The sequence below is a fragment of the Thalassophryne amazonica genome, chromosome 3 (assembly GCF_902500255.1).
Source record: "Thalassophryne amazonica chromosome 3, fThaAma1.1, whole genome shotgun sequence".
In the NCBI taxonomy this organism is placed as follows: Eukaryota; Metazoa; Chordata; class Actinopteri; order Batrachoidiformes; family Batrachoididae; genus Thalassophryne; species Thalassophryne amazonica.
Genome location: NC_047105.1, coordinates 125,342,494 through 125,365,074, shown reverse-complemented (window position 1 = coordinate 125,365,074; position 22,581 = coordinate 125,342,494). Strand labels below are relative to the sequence as shown.

The following is a 22,581-nucleotide window of genomic DNA, read 5'->3' as shown; positions in this document are numbered from 1 at the left end:
AAACAAACAAAGACTAAACAATTAACAGAAAACAAAACCCGATACTACATCATAACCGATATCACAAATGAAATGAGCAAAATAAACAAGTGAGAAACAAATGATCCACAATGAAAACACAAAGCAGCTGAACAAAACTAGAACAGAACTGAAAAATGGATAAAGTATGGAAAGTAACAAAGAAACAAAGTGACAAAGCAAAGCAACACATGATGAAAATAAAATAACTCATAAATCAAAGCTCGAGCAGATGGCGAGTAAAAGAAAGGGGGAAAAAATGGAATAAAGGCCCAGATCAGGGCTAAACCGTGACACTGACTTGCTTCTAACAGCCAGCTGACACCTATCATTGCCTCGAACGGTGAGATTTATGCACTAAGTTGACCTGAAATGAACCATTGTACTTTAAATTGACTTTACTGACGAGTCTGACCCCTTTGAAAAGTGACTAAATTGCATGCATTTATATTGAGCTTGGCAATGTTTTCACCGACAAAACCTGCCCCTCGAGGTTAAATGCTCGGATAACCAAACTTGAGAATTAAACGGAAATAAAAGGGTCAAGTTCATCTTCAAAAAACTGAAAAACTGTTGAGGTATAAGGTCTCAGGTTGTAAAAACATTCTGGAGTCACTCATCATTACAACTCATTATGCAATTTATTACCACCCATGAAAAACGTCAGCTACCTATTTTATAAACACTTCCCAATCTTGAGTACAAATAGGCACAGCAAGAGCTTCAAGATGTACAGATTCCCTTCAGATCCAAACAAAAGAAACATTTGGGAAAAAAAAGTCATCTGTGTGGGATGGAAGCCGACATCGTCAAAGCTTTGAGAGGTAAATTTATTATTCAGTCCCATGTACAGTAAAACTCACCTAAACCGTCATCGTATAAACCAGATATTTGCAGTCACCGGACAAAAAAAATAGTCCCAAAGTTTTTGTATTGTTTTCCATGTAATAAACACTAGAGGTGGGTGATATCAGGAATTTTGGTATTGATCCGATACCAAGTAACTACAGGTATTGCCAATATCGATACCGATACTTTTTCATATTTAAGCTTCATAGATACAAAGGATCCAAAAGATCTAGGACAGAATTTCACCAAACATTGTATGCGACAACAAAATACTTTAGGATCACAATCAACATTTTTGTTTAAAAATATCACTCAACACAACTTAAAATCTCCTGAGGTAGAGGGCTGACAACCCACAATACAAGGGTGCGCTGCTGTGTGTTGTGTGACACAGCACAGCGCTTCTCTTACAGACAGAGCGTAGACTTTGATGAATCTGCATGCGCAGCAGTCAGTGCGTGCGGGAGAGAATAAAAGGTGGAGTATTGATCTTTTTACATGAGGATCGTTCAATATCAATACCAGCGTTGGTATCGATATTATCGATATTAGGATCGATCCGCATGCCTCTAATAAACACCGTATATAAGAGATTTTGTACAGCAGATTTTCACTCACATCAGCTAAAATGTCCGATCGCAATGTGTTTCCATTAAACCCCTCGCATGTGGGACCAGAGTCATTTCTGTGATTAAAAGTCTGTTTATTTTTTTCACACCGTGAAAACACTCTGTGTCACACGGGTGGCTGGGCTCCAGCATGACACATGCACAGTGGAGGCAGGGAGGACCAATGTTTAGGGGGAGGACCATTCAGTCTGCAACAACTGTCGAGCTCATTCACTCTATGATAGAGTGTAATTTACTCTATTTAGACTGAGTTCAAATGCTGTCCCAGCAGAGTAAATTTTACTCAGCAAAATTTCCTGTGTAGTTTTTTTGCAGTGCTCGTGATGATAACAGTTTGATAATGGATCAAATACATTTGGCAGAAAAAAATTTTCAGAGGAAATTTTGACCCAGTCATTAAATGAGGCGCACTTCCCGATTTAGGATTCCTGTAGATGTTCGGCGCCTCCTGACTGTAATAAATCCATTACATACATATTGCTCACATCAAATAAAATGTCCTGTCCGATCTGGACGTGCAAAGTCACACAGGTACAAATTAAAGTTCAGCTCTGACACTCGCTGATTTGAGTAAAGTGGGACCGTAGTCATTTCTGTGATTAAAAGTCTGACCATTTATTTTTTCAAACCGTGTTCAGACTGGGACCTGAAGCCTGACGTGCACCTGTTAAATGAAACACAAACGGCTGTGATTTGACACTTTTCTGTTTTCATTCCTTTGTCTCTCATCATATTATAACAGTTTTTACAGTGTGCACGCTATTAAAAATGGATCTGAAAAGTCCAGCTTACCTTTGATTTGGAGGTGATGATGAATCACCATAAATTGTAAAGTGAAAGCATTAAAGGTTCATTCAGTAGTTCAGCACAGTTGGAACCAAAATGGCGCCATGTTCTGAGTACAGTGCTTAAATTGAGAGCGTCTGAGCACGGCGTGAAAAAAAAACAAACTTTTTTTGTCCGGTGACTGTGAATATCTTGTTGTGTGGGCCGCCAGAAGAGGAGGTACTGCTGGCCCACCACCACCAGATGGCGCCCTGCTTGGAGTGCGGGCTTCAAGCACGAGAGGGCGTCGGAGCAACGGAGAGTGACAGCTGTCATTCATCATCTGCACCAGCTGTCACTCATTCACCACATCACCATAAAAGCCGGACTACAACTCCACCTCCCCGCCGAGAAATCAGCAACCAAGAGGTAACCCTCTCTGTGGTAATTTTCTCTGCTAACTAAACTCTTCTTTGCAACCGTTTGCCCTGTGGTGTACTTATCCGAGCTGGAGTAAGAGCGTGACCGTGACGACTTCGCATCACGCTCCATAGCAGATAAGTGGTTACACAGGAGCTGCACGAGTGTGTGATTGGAGGTGGAGGTGCTCCCTCCTTAAAGAACATTGACTGAGTGGACTACTGAGTGTGCGGATTCACACTCACCTGGATTTTCTCTGTTCTCTGCCAGCAGTACCAGGGTCGATAGCCGAAGGCAGAGGCCACTTGGGGACTCGGGACTTGGCGGCTCCGGTGTTCTTCAGGCCCGCTGGTGGTGGAAGCTGTGTGGGAATCAGCTCATCTCTCGCCAGAGGTCTCCTATCTTTGAGCCTGCCCACACGTCACCTGGTGTCTCATTGGCAATCCATATCTCTGTCTGTATTCCGTTGTGTGTTTTCAAAACATTAAATTGTTACTGGTTGGCTTATCCATTGTCCGTTCCTTTAGCGCCCCCTGTTGTGGGTCCGTGTCACGACACCTTCCCAACATATCTGGTTTATACGATGACGGTTTAGGTGAGTTTTAATGTACATGGAACTGAACAATAAATTTCCCTCTCAAAACTTCGATGATGATGTCGGCTTCCATCCCACACGGCTGATTTTATTTTCCCAAATGTTTCTTTTGTTTGGATCTGAAGGGAATCTGTATATCTTGAAGCCCTTGCTGTGTCTATTTGCGCCTCCAAATGCACAACAACTCGGCATTTTCAGTGAATAAATAAAATAGCTGGATTTACATACAGACAGATTAACAGTGAATGATATTTTGAACCCAAGATGGCACCATGAGTCGCGTGACCGATTTTGTTTGACTCTTATGTCGCCACTCTCTAATCAAAGCACTCTACCACAAAGAAATTAGAGGTGGGCGATACCGGGAATTTTGGTATTGATCCGATACCAAGTAAATACCGGCCCAGTAGCTCCAATATTGATACCGATACTGTTTCATAGATCCAAAGGATCCAAAAGACCTAGGATAGAATTTTGTGAAACATTGTACGTGACAACAAAATACTTTATTATCACAATCAACATTTTTGTTAAAAAAAAATATCACTCAACACAACATAAAACAAAATCTCCTGAGGTAGAGGGCTGACAAACCACAATGCAAGGGTGCGCTGCTCCGTGTTGTGTAACAGCGCAGGGCTGCTCTTACAGACAGAGACTTTGATGAATCTGCTTGCGCAGCAGTCAGTGCGTGCGGGGGAGAAAAAAGCTTGAGTATCGATGTTTTTACACGAGGATCGTTCAATATCAATAACAGTGTTGGTATCGATATTATCAATATTAGGATCGATCTGCCCACTTCTAAAAGAAATGAATGCTTAGGGCACTAAAATGTGCAGCAGCGGCCCTGGCTCGAGCCTCTTAACAGATTTCCTTCACAGGTTGCTGTGATATGTGGTACAGCCAGCAGGTGGCGGCACTGTATCAGGAACTAACTCCGTCACACTGTGAGAAAGAAAGCAGATTCCGCTTGGCTTGTATTTTAGTGGACATTATTAAAATAAAAAAAAAACGTATTTATTGCAGTACAAAGTGTTTCATGCTTTGGTGGGTGTTTATATTCTACGCGCCTTTCTCGTTTATTTATACAACTATGTTGACGTGGTGAAATAATCCCTCCCAGTTTGAATGTTATATTTCCCGGTTTTTGAAGGAAGCCGTGAAGGCAGCACGACACGTCACTGAGCTGCGTCCGTTTATCTGAAAAAAACATTTGTCACCACGCGTAGTTTTCAGCTGAGTGTTATTGGAGATGAGTTTTGCAACGTGTCTGTTCTGCCGAGCAGGACGAGAAGAAACAGTCTGTAGCGAGTTCTTCAGCAAGTTTGGGCAGGACCGGAGTGAGGAGCAGCTGGGCTGATCTTGACGTTTGGGCTGTGGCTCCTCCTCCAGCAGCAAGAAGTTTGACTCCGCAGAAGGAGCAGCAGGAGCTTTATCACAGCCACCATGGCAGACAATAAGATGGGTCCAAACATCCAGGCTGGAGCCGGATTCTTCGCTAAACGGGTCCAGAAGTCCTTGAATCGAGCTCAGGAGAAGGTGAGCCAACAAACAGTCACGACAAAATGTGCACGAAGTACAGAGAAAGTTACTCTGACTTCCGCATGAACCGAAATTCTTCTTCAGGCTTGCTTTATCTGCCTGTTACAGGAATCCTGTGGCAGCTGTAAAACCCTCAAAAGAACTTCAGAGAGAACAAGCGAGCTCTTAGGCTGTGTTCACAGTGCTGCCTGAACTGGCACCAAACTGGTTTTTAATTCATGCCTGTGAGGCTACGGTTACATTATTAGCAAAAGTGTCCCAAAACAGATTTGATCTCATTGCTGCTATGTTATTTATTTATTTGTCACATTCACTTGTTTTTGTTTGGTTTCATGTCCATGATGTGAAGGTGCGTTCACTTTACTGGATAAAGAGTCCTGAGTCCTGAACAAACTTGGAAGATTTTGCATGATTCTGGATTTGAAACAAGGCTAAGATGATGCTTTAGCTGTTGTTTAGCAACTTTACAAAGTATTTTCTTTAAATGTAGGATAAAGGTTTTGGGTTTAATTTCTCTGAAATGCATAATAAATCTGGAAATTTGAACAGTATTTCCAGATTTGTGCAGTGGCTTTGTACTTCCAGACGTCTTGCACCATAGCAGAGATCTTATGTGGTCTAGGCCCAGTTGTGGACATTTACACAGTCTGACAGCCTGCTGTGTGGAACATGAGGCCACCAGAGCTGCTTGTTTCTGTCATTTTGTCCATTTTCATTTGGGCTGCAGCTATCGAATATTCTATTGATTATTTAATTGAGTAATCTGATAAAAAGTACTTTTGTGTTTTTAAACAATATCCGTAGTGGCAGGACTCTCCCTAAGCAATGGGACAATGTGGCTGTGCCATCATGCAGACCTTTAAGCTTTCATTATGATTGGAACATTTTTAAATTTTGACCCCTGTGTAATTCTTCATTTGACCCCTACCTGGCCACCTATTGAAAATTCAAGTGGATACTGTTTTTTCAAAATACTATTGTCTAAGGAGAATGTGTGCCAATTTTGGTGCTTGTTTCCAGGAACGAATAATTGTTAGACAGGGGCTGAAATACATTTTTTTTTTTTTTTTTACCTACTTGCACTGGTGCTACAACCCCTGGCAAAAATTATGGAATCACCGGCCTCGGAGGATGTTCATTCAGTTGTTTAATTTTGTAGAAAAAAAGCAGATCACAGACATGACACAAAACTAAAGTAATTTCAAATGGCAACATTCTGGCTTTAAGAAACACTATAAGAAATCAGGAAAAAAAATTGTGGCAGTCAGTAACGGTTACTTTTTTAGACCAAGCAGAGGGAAAAAAATATGGACTCAGTTATGAAGAAAAAAATTATGGAATCATGAAAAACAAAAGAACGCTCCAACACATCACTAGTATTTTGTTGCACCACCTCTGGCTTTTATAACAGCTTGCAGTCTCTGAGGCATGGACTTAATGAGTGACAAACAGTACTCTTCATCAATCTGGCTCCAACTTTCTCTGATTGCTGTTGCCAGATCAGCTTTGCAGGTTGGAGCCTTGTCATGGACCATTTTCTTCAACTTCCACCAAAGATTCAATTGGATTAAGATCCAGACTTGGGCCATGACATTGACCCTATGTGTCTTTTTGCAAGGAATGTTTTCACAGTTTTTGCTCTATGGCAAGATGCATTATCATCTTGAAAAATGATTTCATCATCCCCAAACATCCTTTCAATTGATGGGATAAGAAAAGTGTCCAAAATATCAACGTAAACTTGTGCATTTATTGATGATGTAATGACAGCCATCTCCCCAGTGCCTTTACCTGACATGCAGCCCCATATCATCAATGACTGTGGAAATTTACATGTTCTCTTCAGGCAGTCATCTTTATAAATCTCATTGGAACGGCACCAAACAAAAGTTCCAGCATCATCACCTTGCCCAATGCAGATTCAAGATTCATCACTGAATATGACTTTCATCCAGTCATCCACAGTCCATGATTGCTTTTCGTTAGCCCATTGTAACCTTGTTTTTTTCTGTTTAGGTGTTAATGGTGGCTTTTGTTTAGCTTTTCTGTATGTAAATCCCATTTCCTTTAGGCTGTTTCTTACAGTTCGGTCACAGACATTGACTCCAGTTTCCTCCCATTCGTTCCTCATTTGTTTTGTTGTGCATTTTCGATTTTTGAGACATATTGCTTTAAGTTTTCTGTCTTGACACTTTGATGTCTTCCTTGGCCTACCAGTATGTTTGCCTTTAACAACCTTCCCATGTTGTTTGTATTTGGTCCAGAGTTTATACACAGCTGACTGTGAACAACCAACATTGCGTGATGATTTACCCTCTTTTAAGAGTTTGATAATCCTCGCCTTTGTTTCAAATGACATCTCTCGTGTTGGAGCCATGATTCATGCCAGTCCACTTGGTGCAACAGCTCTCCAAGGTGTGATCACTCCTTTTTAGATGCAGACTAACAAGCAGATCTGAGTTGATGCAGGTGTTAGTTTTGGGGATGAAAATTTACAGGGTGATTCCATAATTTATTCCTCAGAATTGAGTGAGTCCATATTTCTTTCCCTCTGCTTGGTCTAAAAAAGTAACCGTTACTGACTGCCACAATTATTTTTCCTGATTTCTTATAGTGTTTCTTAAAGCCAGAAAGTTGCCATTTGAAATGACTTTAGTTTTGTGTCATGTCTGTGATCTGCTTTTTTTCTACATAATTAAACAGCTGAATGAACATCCTCCGAGGCCGGTGATTCCATAATTTTTGCCAGGGGTTGTAGTAACAAAAAAATTACTTGCACCAAAAAAAGTTACTTGCACAACCAAAAGTCAGTCTTATATCAACCTTAAAACTCCTCCTCTGATGTGTCAGACTCTGTCAGACAGTGACAGTGATGTGTCAGACAGTTTGAGGGGAGAGCAGCAGCAGCAGCGGCAGTTTTTATTTTTATTTTTTTCATGCATGCATGAACGAATCGTCCGTGAAGATTATTTTATTTATTAACTACACAGATGTATAATAAAATAAATGGTGACTGGTTTATAACACAATTATGACAGTTTCAGGGGAGAGAGAGTGAGGAACTACGGAGCCCTGGAAGTGTCATCGCAAAATGTTTTTGTGCGCACGTTTTAAGTATCGTTTAAGTAAAACAAGGGCACGATGTACTTAAACGTGGCCACAATTTGTAAAACGTGCACTCAATATCGTCTTGACACATAAATGTTGGCTATTAGCCACCAAACCAGGAGACAGTGTAATACATTTCCCCCTTAGAAATGGATGTGGTCAGGGTATCATCATGGTTTTGGTGCACAAGGACATACAGAGAACTACAGCTACCCAGCATGGCATCATCTGGAGTTTAACCACATTAAAAAGGATGCTGAGGGCGAAGTGTCTCCCTGTTTTGAGGATGACAATTTAGGTCATATTATGGTGTTCATTTTGAACGAAAGGAAAACGCGTGCACGTTTTATGAATTTGAGAGCACGTTTTATTAATTTGTGGGCGCCATTAAAGGAAAACGTGCGCACAAATTATCATGGCCAGAAACAAACATCACTTTAAGTGACGTCTTCCGGGTTCCGTAAAGGAACTGCAGCGGCTGCCAGTTTTTTTGTTTTTGTTTTTTTTTTACGTGCGCGCGAAAACTAATCGTCCGTGGAGATAATTTTATTTACTACACAGATGTATAATAAAACAAATGGTGACTGGTTTATAACACAATGATGACAGAGTTTGAGGGCAGAGAGAGGAACCGCAGCCAGCCAGTTTTTTTTTTCTTTTCTTTGTTTACATGTGCGCGCGCAAACACAACAAATGGAGCACAGCAACCTGCTCCGTGTGTCTGAGTCATAAAACGCAGGGAAGACGAAGACAACACACTGGAAATTGTTTTTTTCCTTATTTATTCCTTTATTGGTTCATTTTACTGGTGCTTATAGTTAATAAAACTTGGATAAAGTTACTTGCACCAGTGTAGTATAAGATTACGTGCACCGCTTGAATAATACGTGCACAAACTAGCACATGCGCGTACTATTTCGAGCCCTGTTAGAGTTATCTGCACCACTAACAGACAGTGTCTGTGGTGTGCGTCCATGCACTAATCACTTAGCTTTTCAATGTGCCAGAAACTCTGCACCCTTTCCCGTTGTGCGTTTTGAATTTTGCGGGCAGTACGCCTGATAAGTGTTTTGTGTTCCTGCCAGTAATGTGAGTCTTTTTGCTGATTATTTAATGTCTGCATTCATACTTGAGGATGGCAGGTGTGGCATCAGATTAGTGCGTGGGCCCTTCTGGAAATAAGCTTAGGGCCCAGGCTCACAGTTAATATCTACTCATGTGAAATAATATAATATGCCTGAAAGTATGTTTAACCATGCGAGTGCTTTTGGCACTAATCTGATGCCATAACAGACATTAGCCACAGGCAGTGAGCTGCAGTAACTGAAAACCTTTCGGGTTGACAAGAATGGCTGCGGCTCGGTTACTTTAACATCACTGTTATTTATCTTGATGTCAGTTGGTGTAATGGAGGAATGTTTGAGGCTGTTTGTGTAACTGTTTGCTCTCAGTCACATGATGAGGTGATTGACTGGGCGTGTCGGTCACAGGAGGCCGTTTTCACACAGACTGATGTTGAACGAGGTCGTTGTTTTTGAGCCTGGTCTTGGACCTGTTAGTCGTGGAGTGTAGTTTGCGGTTTCCCAGCGACGGTACAGCTGTGCGCCACGGACGCAAAAGCTGCCACTTCCTGACTCTGCACTTCCTCTTGCTTCACTCAGCTTGTGGTTCACTTCTGCACTTCAGAACTGCAGCGGCAGTGTCGCTATGAAGCGTGCACGTACCCTGACATTCTGCAGGCCAAAGCCAGGTTTTCAAATTCAGCATGAAAAATAAAAAATAAACACAGATTCTGACCATTCTCCCTCAGCCCCGCCTCTTGTTGTAGGGGAGCCCTGCTGCAGCAGATAGGGGGGCCCTGTAGGAATAGTGTGACAAGGAATAGGTGGGTGAAAGCTTTACCTAAGACGACACCAAATGTTAGCGTTAGATGGAGATCTGGCGTCATATGTACCACAGCATCAGCGTTGCTCATTTCCACATTGATGGTTCCAGTAGGTTCTGAGATGTAAATCCTTCACAAACACCTCTGTTTACTCTGTTCTTTAGCAGGCTGCATATTCTCACAGGAGTCACTTGTTTGTTGAAGTTGGGATGTTGTGTAAAATGTAAATAAAAACAGAATACAATGATTTGCAAATCCTCTTCAACCTATATTCAACTGAATACACCACAAAGACAAGATATTTAATGTTCAAACAGATAAACTTTATTGTTTTTGGGCAAATATTTGCTCTTTTTGAAATGGATGCCTGCAACATGTTTCAAAAAAGCTGGGACAGTGGTATGTTTACCACTGTGTTACATCACGTTTCCTTCTAACAACACTCAATAAGCATTTGGGAACTGAGGACACTAATTGTTGAAGCTTTGTAGGTGGAGTTCTTTCCCATTCTTGCTTGATGTATGACTTCAGTTGTTCAACGGTCCGGGGTCTCCGTTGTCATATTTTGCGCTTCACAATGCGCCACACATTTTCAATGGGCAACAGGTCTGGACTGCAGGCTGGTACCCACATCTAGTACCCACACTCTTTTACTACAAAGCTACGCTGTTGTAACATGTGCAGAATGTGGCTTAGCATTGGCTTGCTGAAATAAGCAGGGACGTCCCTGAAAAAGATGTTGCTTGGATGGCAGTATGTGTTGCTCCAAAACCTGGATGTACCTTTCAGCGTTGATGGTGCCCTCACAGATGTGTAAGTTGTCCATGCCATGGGCACTAACACACCCCCATACCATCACAGATGGTATGGGGCTGTTAAAGTTCAGAGTTCTCACCTGCTTTTTGTGATCTGTGCCTCTGAACATCAGCTTCTCCACAGCAGGCTTTTTTTAACCCATGAATGCGTAATTTTTCCTCAGTTCATTTATATATTCTCATTTTTACCTCCGCCAAGGCGGTTATGTTTTTGGTCGAGTTTGTTTGTTTGTCTGTCTGTCTGTCTGTTTGTCAGCAGGATAACTCAAAAAGTTTTGAACGGATTTTGATGAAATTTTGTGGAGTGATTGGAAATGACAAGAGGAACAAGTGGTTAAATTTTAGTGGTGATCCGGATCACGATCCGGATCCAGGAATTTTTAAAAGATTCTTTACCATTGCGGGATAGGGGGAATTTTGACATTCTAGTTTCTAACTCCACAAAAACAAGGCAGAAAGGCTTGAAAAAAATTAGGGTGTAACATAGTCAAATGTTCTATCAAACAACAATGTTTGGTGATGATCGGAGCCGGATTCCGGATCTGGTGATCCAGAATATGCAAAAATATAGGGAAAATAGAAAATGTGTCAGTGTGAGGTGACAAATGAAGCTAGAGATGCACAACTAACACCAAATTGTAGCTGAATCTGTACTGATTCAGTAATTAAATTATTTTTATACAATAACCTTTGAACTAATAAAGACATAAAAGTGATTCCAAGTTCTAGAGGTATGTTTTCATGGTCAAGGATGTCAAATATAAAGGAAAGAAAAGTATATGCATCATAGTTTTGGTTGTAACACTGAATTGTTGAATAGATCACTGTGCCAAGGAGGGAATCTCTTTAGGTTCAGTGACCCTATGGCCTTGTTTAGAGAAGTGTTTCATAAATGTTAAAAAATTCATATATTTGCAGTTTAGTTGAATAATAAATTGAATTTTGTCTCTTACTTGTTTTTGTCTATAAGCACATGCAATATCAATATCAGTGCTCAGATGACAGTAGCTTCTGGGAAAGGTGCAAGTTGCAATAAACTGTGATGCCAAGCTAAGGATACATGCTATCCAGTCAGAGCAGATGAAACTTTTTTTACTACTGCACTGTAAAAAAAAAAAAAAAATAGTTGAGAATACTTCAAATTTGCAGGCAACAGTCTGCACTAAGACTTTTATGTTGTGCAGATGATGAACTATATACTATAACCAGTGATGCCGGTAACGCGTTACTCTAATCTAACCACTTTTTTTAGTAACGAGTAATCTAACGCGTTAATCTTTCCAAATCAGTAATCAGATTAAAGTTAATTCTCCAAGTCACTGTGCGTTACTATTATTTTTGCATTGTGGGTCGATAGCAGCATTAAACTTGGTCCGTGGGCAGGGGGTCGAGGTTCGACTGAACTACACACTTTAAGCAAGCTGTGAGCTTTTCATCCGCGTTTTTCTGCAACACCTACGACTCGTCCTCACCTCTTAAAGCATGGTGACAGCACACCTGCACTGAGCTTTACAAAGACATTTTTATGCTTTTTTTTTTTCCCCTCCTTTATTTAGAATTCTGAGCTTGAGTCGCTCCGTATCTGCTCGCTAAAAACAGCTGATCCTCCGCGACGCATCAACAACTAACACTATTTTCCACTCAAATGCACCTAAACCTTCTTTCTGAGGACCACATGATGTGAAAGCACAATAAAACTTTCTTACCTGTAAATCTGGTCATGTTTTCTGCATAAATAAATGTTATCCATTCTTTGTGCTCAAACGCCAAAGCAGGGGCGACTCCAGATGGAATGGGGGCGTGGGGCAGGGATGTGCCCCCCCCCCACAACACCCCTAGATTAAAGGTCCAGTTTTGAAACCTTTTTTTACTACAACTACTACTAATAATAATAATAATAATTTTGACAAGTAAAATGTTTAGAGAGAATTTAAATGTTAGAAAAATGTTAGAATGAATTTAATAGTTACATTTATAAACAATGTAGGTTAGAAATTGCAAGTTTTCTGTTACAGTGCTGTCAGCAGTTAAATATGAGGTCAACAAAGAGGGCTTTTTTTTACTTTTTAATAAAACAAGTATTTATTTTCATTGAAGCCGAGAAAGGGTGACTATAAAGTGAGTTTTGGCAAAACAGGTATCACTGTCATGTTGAGGTGGCAGAGGGTTGTTGTCGGCAGCTGGGGAAAGTAACTAAAAAAGTAACTAGTAATCTAACTTAGTTACTTTTCCAATTGAGTAATCAGTAAAATAACTAAGCTACTTTTTCAAGGAGTAATCAGTAATTGGATTACTTTTTCAAAGTAACTGTGGCAACACTGACTATAACATATATTTCATCATCGGCACAACATAAAAGTCTTAGTGCAGACTGTTGCCTGCATATTTGAAGTATTCTCAACTATTTTTTTTTGACAGTGTGAGCAAACATTATTAAACTTTTTTAGGTTCAATGATTCCACGTCGTGTAGATGTCATGGCGTCAGTGATCCCATGGCCTTGGTGGAGGTTTGCACTCTCCAAGTGCTTCTAGTTTTAAGGATGTTTTAAGGATATTTGACCGTTTATTTCATCTCATGATCTCATAAATTCAGTATACGATGTGCACAAGGTGTGAACAGGACGGTGCCATCAGAAAAACACCAGTAGAGAAAGAGCAGAGAAAAGTAAAGGCAGTTAGTTCCATGTTTTTTTTTTTTTTTTAACATGTTCACTCGGGTTAAAATCCTCTCGCTCTGCTTCACGCTCGCTGTCTCATGTGCACTGATGGTTCTCAGCAGAATGTAACGTCTCTTGCCTCCGTTCGCAGTCTGCAGCGAGTTGACTCTGCACGCACGCACGCACACACACACCTCCTCCGGTAAACTGCGCATTTTAAACGGCTTTGAACAAGATGGCCACTGTTTTAATCGGCCGTCTTATCCAAATTTGAACGTCCAAATGACGGCAGGACAGCTCGCTGCCTAAAACTATGAATTGAGAGGAAAAACAAAGACTTAAATAAAATAAACGACTCGTCGACTAATAAATTAGTTGTCGACGGTTTCATTTGTTGACGTTGTCGTGACTAGTTGTGGCAGCCCTACTGTAGATGATGGAATCCCTATATTCCGTGCAATTGAATGTTGAGAAACATTGTTCTTAAACTGTTGGGCTATTGTTGTTGGTCAGCTTGTCTATGGCTGAGCCTTTTGGGGATGCTCCTTTTATACCCAATCATGACACTCACAATTAGTGTCCTCAGTTCCCAAATGCTTATTGAGTGTTGTTAGAAGGAAAGGTGATGTAACACAGTGGTAAACATACCACTGTCCCAGCTTTTTTGAAACTTGCTGCAGGCATCCATTTCAAGGTGAGCAAATACCTGCACAAAAACATAGTTTATCAGTTTGAACATTAAATATCTTGTCTTTGTGGTGTATTCAATTGAATATAGGTTGAAGAGGATTTGCAAATCATTGTATTCTGTTTTTATTTACATTTTACACAACGTCCCACCTTCATTGGAATTGGGGTTGCATAACAGTGTTGATTAAAACCTTATGTACAGTCGGTAGTATTCTAAATTTAAATATTTGCATATCACTGATTTGATTCTGGAGGTTTTGAAAATTTATGGTATCACAAAGTGGTGGTGTTACAAAAATCGGCAATAAATGTCACAAAGACGATTCTTGAAATACCTAAAATATTCTTCATAAACCAGAAAATATGCACGTTTAAATTGCATTTGTGCACAAACATAGTAATGCATAAATCTGGCCCTGCAGTCCAACATGACCACATTATGAACTGTAGACTTTATTACACTGACATCTCACCTCCAATAATTACCATCTGATTGTTCATGAACTTCTCAAAAAGGCTTTGGAGTCCTTCAGTTTTGGCATCACTGCCTTCATGCCACTTCATTTGGAAGTAAATCTAGTGTTGGATTAGTTTTGTATTTTGTATTTTAAGGGGTGGGTTGTGAGGGTCAGAGGTCACTGGAGGCAGATAAGCTTTCCAGTGATGTACGCACAGCTGTGGACAGTCCATTGTTCCTGTTCCTGAGTCAGGTTGGGGTTTGATATCCTGAAAGAAGACGAAAAACCTGCCTGACTTGGATTATGTACATAGAAACTCCCGTATGCTGCCAGTTCCAATTACAAAAAGTAACACTAGAATGAAGCTGCTCTGGCCATGATCATGCATGTGCACTGAAATGTTCCTGACACGCCAGGTCTGAGCTGGCACGGGTCCATTTTCAGGTTCTGCAATAAACGGCAGACATACTTACTAATGAACTGTTCTGTCATATTGCCCAGAGATTATAGTTTTTTAATTCTTCTGTTTCTTGGAGACTTGTTGTTTTGTGACTTTGAGGTCCAGCTGTTTGATCAGAGTTCTGCAACACGTAACAGTGATAAACTAACAGCTGATGACTCAATGTCAGGAAGTTCAATTTCAGTAATTAATTTGGGAAATATACTCAACAAAAATATAAATGCAACACTTTTGGTTTTGCTCCCATTTTGTATGAGATGAACTCAAAGATCTAAAACTTTTTCCACATACACAATATCACCGTTTCCCTCAAATATTGTTCACAAACCAGTCTAAATCTGTGATAGTGAGCACTTCTCCTTTGCTGAGATAATCCATCCCACCTCACAGGTGTGCCATATCAAGATGCTGATTAGACACCATGATTAGTGCACAGGTGTGCCTTAGACAGGCCACTCTGAAAGGTGCAGTTTTGTTTTATTGGGGGGGGATACCAGTCAGTATCTGGTGTGACCACCATTTGCCTCATGCAGTGTAACACATCTCCTTCGCATCATCCGTGAAGAGAACACCTCTCCAGCGTGCCAAATGCCAGCGAATGTGAGCATTTGCCCACTCAATTCGGTTACGACGACGAACTGGAGTCAGGTCGAGACCCCGATGAGGATGACGAGCATGCAGATGAGCTTCCCTGAGACGGTTTCTGACAGTTTGTGCAGAAATTCTTTGGTTATGCAAACCGATTGTTCCAGCAGCTGTCCGAGTGGCTGGTCTCAGACGATCTTGGAGGTGAACATGCTGGATGTGGAGGTCCTGGGCTGGTGTGGTTACACGTGGTCTGCGGTTGTGAGGCTGGTTGGATGTACAGCCAAATTCTCTGAAACGTCTTTGGAGACGGCTTATGGTAGAGAAATGAACATTCAATAGATGAGCAACAGCTCTGGTTGACATTCCTGCTGTCAGCATGCCAATTGCACGCTCCCTCAAATCTTGCGACATCTGTGGCATTGTGCTGTGTGATAAAACTGCACCTTTCAGAGTGGCCTTTTATTGTGGGCAGTCTAAGGCACACCTGTGCACTAATCATGGTGTCGAATCAGCATCTTGATATGGCACACCTGTGAGGTGGGATGGATTATCTCAGCAAAGGAGAAGTGCTCACTATCACAGATTTAGACTGGTCTGTGAACAATATTTGAGGGAAATGGTGATATTGTGTATGTGGAAAACGTTTTAGATCTTTGAGTTCATCTCATACAAAATGGGAGCAAAACCAAAAGTGTTGCGTTTATATTTTTGTTGAGTATAGTTTACTGATTATTTAGTTGTTATGCCTTTGACCAAATTCTAAAAGTAATTATGGCCATTATTGCAGCACCATTACTGTTGATCTCATCTTCAACCACTTTGGGAGCATCAACAACTTTCCTTTTCACTCACTCACTCTCACCTTCAACCGCTTATCTGGGATCGGGGTGGGGTGGGGGTGTCAACAGCTCCAGCAGGGGACCTCAAACTTCCCCTTCTTTGACCACATTAACCACCACTGACTGGGGGATACAGAGATGTTCCCAGGCCAGTGTGAAGATATAATATCTCCTTCCAGATAAACGTGCCTGGAGCACCTCCCTAGAGTGGTGCCCAGGGAGCATCCTTACCAGAAGCCCGAACCACCTCAGCTGGCTTTTTTCAATGCGAAGGAGCAGCGGCTCTACTCCGAGTTCATCACGGATAACACCAGCCACCCGCCTGAAGCCAAAGGAATTGTCTGTAGACCTCCAAGACAGGATTGTCTCAAGGCACAAATCTGGGGAAGGGTACACAAACATTTCTGCTGCTTTGAAGGGCCCAGTGAGCACAGTGGCCTCCATCATCTGAAAATAGAAGTTCACATCCACCAGGACTCTCCCTGGAGCTGGCTGCCCATCGAAACTGAGCAATCGGGGGAGAAGGGCCTTAGTCAGGGAGGTGACCAAGAACCCGATGGTCACTCTGTTAGAGCTCCAGCATTCCTCTGTGGAAACAGAAGAACCTTCCACAAGGACATTCATCTCTGTAGCAATCCACCAGTCAGGCCTGTATCGTAGAATGGTCAGACAGAATCTACTCCTTAGTAAAAGGCACATGGCAGCATACCTGGAGTTTGCCAAAAGGCATTTCATTCATTTTCATTTATTTATATAATGTCAGATCACAAGGTTGCCTCAAGGCACTTCACACAAACAAGGTCTAACCTTACTAACCCCTAGAGCAACAGTGGTAAGGAAAAAACTCCCTCTGAGGAAGAAACTAGCTTATGTTTTTCAATTAAAAAAAAGTGACAAATTTCTGCCTAAAAAATTTGCATTACATTTTGGATTAGATTTTTTGATGCATTCTTTGGTTTACTTGTTGACTCTGCGTTGTGTTGGTATGACTCTGCCCATTCACTCCCCATGGGCATGGAAGTCGGACTCTCTAACCAGAAGGCTAAAACCCAGGGCTCTGGCCTTGTGACTAGAGAATTCTTTTGAGCTGAATTGAATCACATCACAGCTGACCCGGATTACCACTACTGCGCATGTGTGTCAAGGACAGAAAGGCAGCAGAAGATACAGCAGCAGTATGGTATGATTTAAATCAGCTGGTTTAATTTCCATTCGCATAATGGGACATTTTTGTTGTAGTCATTATATTTGGCATGGCCTTGTACATGTTCAGTCCTGACTATAGCCCTGGACAGGAATAGACTGTGAGGTTGCAGACCAAGAAAAACTTCACCTTTGCAGAAGACTGAAGAATCCCAAAGGACAACTTGGAGAAAGATTCTGCATACTGGTAATGTGTCCATTAAACAGATGAGATGAAACTAGAGCTCTTTGGCCAGAGACTAGTTACTTAGTAGAGTAGAGTAACTTTATTGATCCCCAGGGGAAATTAAGGTGTCAAGTAGCTTACACAAATACACATAATGCCCACATGGACATTTCAAGACACACATATACACAACAAGCATTAACACAGGTCAAGGTCAAGGGGAGGAAAAAAAAAAAGCAATTGTGCAAAAACATATCCTGTGAGTTGAGGTAGAGGTAGTGCAGCCGTCCCTGGTAGTGGAAAAATAGTGGGGTAAAAACTGTTCTAGTGTCTTGTAGTGAAAACTTAGCATCCTTGAATAACTGGAAGACATGGGGTCTTAGGCAGTCCAGTCCCCAGTGATGATGTCCTTCTGTGTGTTGTGTACTTATATTTGGAGAACGAAGGGAGAGGCATTTATAGAATACCGTCTCCACAGTGAAACACTGCGGTGGGAGTATTATTCTGTAGGGATGCTTCAGTGCATCTGAAACTGGGAATCACCACAAGATTGAAGGGATCATAAAGAAAGAAGGATAGTTGAAGATTTTTGAAAGAAAACCTCAAGCAGTCAGCAGCAAAACTGGGTCTGGTCATCACTTTGTCATCCTGCAGGACATAGACCCAACACATATGTCACCCCCGATGAAGAACTACCTCCAGTACAGTAAAGTGAACGTAACTGACTGGCCTGCACAAAGCCCTGACTTGAATTCCTTTGAAAATCCGTGAGGTGAACTGAAGACGAAGGTCCATGCCAGAAGACCATCAAATCTGGAGGTGAGAGATTCGCCAAAGAAGAATGGGCTGGGATTCCTCAGGAGTCATGTCTGGGACTTGTTGAAAACTACAACAAATGATTGCAGGCTGTTATCAAATCAAATCAATTTTATTTATATAGCGCCAAATCACAACAAACAGTTGCCTCAAGGCGCTTTATATTGTAAGGCAAAGCCATACAATAATTACGGAAAAACCCCAACGGTCAAAACGACCGCTGTGAGCAAGAGAAAAGAGAAAGAGAAAGAGAAAGACACACTCAGTGCATCATGGGAACCCCCCAGCAGTCTAAGTCTATAGCAGCATAACTAAGGGATGGTTCAGGGTCACCTGATCCAGCCCTAACTATAAGCTTTAGCAAAAAGGAAAGTTTTAAGCCTAATCTTAAAAGTAGAGAGGGTGTCTGTCTCCCTGATCCGAATTGGGAGCTGGTTCCAGAGGAGAGGAGCCTGAAAGCTGAAGGCTCTGCCTCCCATTCTACTCTTACAAACCCTAGGAACTACAAGTAAGCCTGCAGTCTGAGAGCGAAGTGCTCTGTTGGGGTGATATGGTACTATGAGGTCCCTAAGATAAGATGGGACCTGATTATTCAAAACCTTATAAGTAAGAAGAAGAATTTTAAATTGTATTCTTAGACTGCCCACAATGGCATGAAGAGCTGTTAGGATGACGAGTATGAAGTTAGGATGAAAAGTTGGACAAATTTCTGATGCGATTTTTCGCTGGAGCGAGGAAAGTAGACGGCGCTCTGTACTCTGTCAGTGGACGACGTCACAGACGACATCGTCAGGATTGTTTTTTGTAAGTCGACTTAGACCAATTTTGGACTTTTATTTAAAGTTCGTGTTGGACTGTGACGCACCAGTGGAACACCAAAATGTAAGTCCCTTTGCTGTTTATAAATGAATAAAATATCAAATGACAAGGATCTGTGTTCTCTGTTATATAAAACAAATAATGAATGTTTTTTTCATTTTTTTTCAATGGTACAAATATTTCATGAGGTGGAAGATACAGCGTGCCTTGTTGAATGGTACGTTCCATCTTTCACCTCATGAAATATTTGTACCATTGAACTCATAAACATTTATTATTTGTATACTGTGTCCAAAGTAAAATAATGTAAGCATCCAAAATAAAACTAGGATGTTTAGAAATGCTGCTGACAATTCCTTGCTCTGTTGCAAAAACACTTGGGAAGTAAAATTTCGTAGAGGAGCTAATAATTTTGTGCTAGTCTGTAGATGCTGTGCGTCACACCTGTTTGTGTCTTTACACACTTTTCTAAATCGAAGTATAAGTCGGTAAATTGCGTACAAATGTTTGTTCACACGGTTCAAAGCACAAATCTGTTGCGAACAAATTAATAAATGAGCCGTCACAAGATCTCAAGTGATTGTGATCAACCTTTAGCTGTACCTCCAGATGGGCTTGCAAGATTACTGGTGTGTGTGTGTGTGTGTGTGTGTGTGTGTCTGCCCGTCCGTCCATCTGGAAAAATATCTCAGGAACCAGCTGGCTGATTTTAATCAAAATGCACAAGAGTTATTGTTGATTACATCACTGTGTGACATTAATATGAAGGTCAATGTCCGTAAATAGTCTGAAAATCACATTTCGGCGACAGTGGTTCTGCACTGATTTCTCAAAAGAGGTATTTTGTGTTTTAAAGACCAGTGTGAGTCCGATGTGTGGACATTTTCCATCTTCAGGTGCAACAGTGATGGATTACACTAATGACTTATTTCTCAATGTGATATACTCAGATGCCAGCGCCCCTAACAGTTTGCTACACTGAGTTTACATAGTAGAAGATGCCAGTTTTTTTTTTTTCTTTGCCAGAATTCCAGTTGCTTTTACCACCAGGTCGGTCTGCTCGCTCATAAGTTCATAAGTTTAGGATCAGAACAGATCATAAGTTTAGGATAAATTACTTATCATGAATTTAATTTTCGAAGTGGCACTAATGACAACACTCATACTGAACATAATTTTGCTTGCATAGACTGATTTTGGAGATCAAGCAATAATTGCAGATGGGCTTTCTGTGGTCCCAGATAGCTTTTCTGATTTCCTTTTCTAACTTTCAGAATTTAGTAAATTAGCATATGGTCCATTGATACTTATGTGTAGACACTAGTCCCTGAGGCAACTATTTTTGGTTTCAAATCTGGGCAAATGCAGTCCCAGAAAATTCCGAATGTGACAAACAAGAAACAGGTGTTGTAAACAAGTCAATGCTGCTAAAAATACAAACTTGCAGAAACGGATACTATTCTCACACGGGTTTGCACATAAGACTGACATGGTTTGCACATAAGACTGGCATAGCATGTTTCAAGTACACACATACATGTCAGAAGGTGGGCGACATACCATATTCTGTCCCCCCTGGTTGAAAAGGTGGGGGGGACATGTCCCCCCATCCCCCACCAAATTGCGCCCATGTTTCTCACTGCTATCACATGGACAAGACTTTTCCATTGCCGACACCGTCTTTGCCAGCACATACATGGACAGACAGCAGGACTGTGAATTCTCTGAATGTTTGTCAGTGATATTGTTATTGTGTTTGTTTTATGTAAACATATGAGAAGCTCAGATTGTTTTGTCGTTATTTTCAATGGGAATCGCTGTGAGCCACGGTCACTTCCTGTTCACGTTGTTCTGGGGGAAAGTGAGGTTTATTGTCATTTACAACACTGTTTGTTCCAGAGTAATATATATATACGAGGGCTGTCCGTAAAGTATAGGTCCTTTTTATTTTTTTCAAAAACTATATGGATTTCATTCATATGTTTTTACGTCAGACATGCTTGAACCCTTGTGCGCATGCGTGGGTTTTTCCACGCCTGTCGGTGACGTCAGTCGCCTGTGAGCACTCCTTGTGGGAGGAGTCGTCCAGCCCCTCGTCGGAATTCCTTTGTCTGAGAAGTTGCTGAGAGACTGGCGCTTTGTTTGATCAAAATTTTTTCTAAACCTGTGAGACACATCGAAGTGGACACGGTTCGAAAAATTAAGCTGGTTTTCGGTGAAAATTTTAACAGCTGATGAGAGATTTTGAGGTGATACTGTCGCTTTAAGGACTTCTCACGGTGCGAGACGTCGTGCAGCACTCCCAGGCGGCGTCATCAGCCTGTTTCAAGCTTAAAACCTCCACATTTCAGGCTTTATTGATCCAGGACGTCGTGAGAGAACAGAGAAGTTTCAGAAGAAGTCGGTTTCAGCATTTTATCCGGATATTCCACTGTTAAAGGATTTTTTTTTTATATTTTTTTTATATGTATGTATGTGTATGTGTATGTGTGTATGTATGTATGTGTATGTGTGTATGTATGTATGTGTATGTATGTGTATGTGTGTATGTGTGTATGTATGTGTATGTGTGTATGTATGTGTATGTATGTGTATGTGTGTATGTATGTGTATGTGTGTATGTATGTGTATGTATGTGTGTATGTATGTATGTATGTGTGTGTGTGTATGTATGTGTATGTATGTGTGTGTGTGTATGTGTTGTATGTATGTGGTGGTGTATGTGTATGTATGGTGTAGGTATGTGTATTGTAGTGTATGTATGTGTATAGTGTGTGTGTGTGTGTGTGTATATGTGTGTGTGTGTATGTGTATATGTGTGTGTGTGTGTAGTGTATATGTGTGTGTGTGTGTGTATGTGTATGTGTGTGTGTGTGTGTATGTGTATATGTGTGTGTGTGTATATGTGTATATGTGTATGCAGAAATGCCAGTAGCTTAATGCTAACTTTAACATTGTCTCCATCATTGTCTATTGTCATAGACATGCTAATGCATTAGCATCGGCGTTAGCATAAAATACATCTGTCAACTGTTTCAGAAGACCATAACATGTCAGTTTAACATAAAAAGGTAAATATTTCTCACAGACATGTGCTCTTTAAGGTTTTAGTGGGGAAAAATTAAGATAAAGCGAAATAAAATGAATGAAACCAACGAAGCAGCAGCTCGAAGCATTCCTTCACTGGTTCAAGATTCAATGCAAAGCTCGGTTGATTATGGAAGACCCGAAACATTTGCTGTAAAACTAAGTTATTTA

The 22,581-nt window shown here is 41.0% G+C and overlaps 1 protein-coding gene across 1 annotated transcript in view; it reads left to right on the top strand.

Moving 5' to 3' along the window:
- The first annotated feature begins 4,456 nt into the window (after window positions 1-4,456).
- The window catches only part of bin2b (bridging integrator 2b), a 72,266-nt gene continuing 54,141 nt past the window's right edge, over window positions 4,457-22,581 (top strand). Inside the window, exon 1 of the mRNA XM_034167414.1 lies at window positions 4,457-4,815. Coding sequence (XP_034023305.1) covers window positions 4,723-4,815 — 93 coding nt within the window. The 5' untranslated portion in view covers window positions 4,457-4,722. The remainder of the gene's footprint in view (window positions 4,816-22,581) is intronic.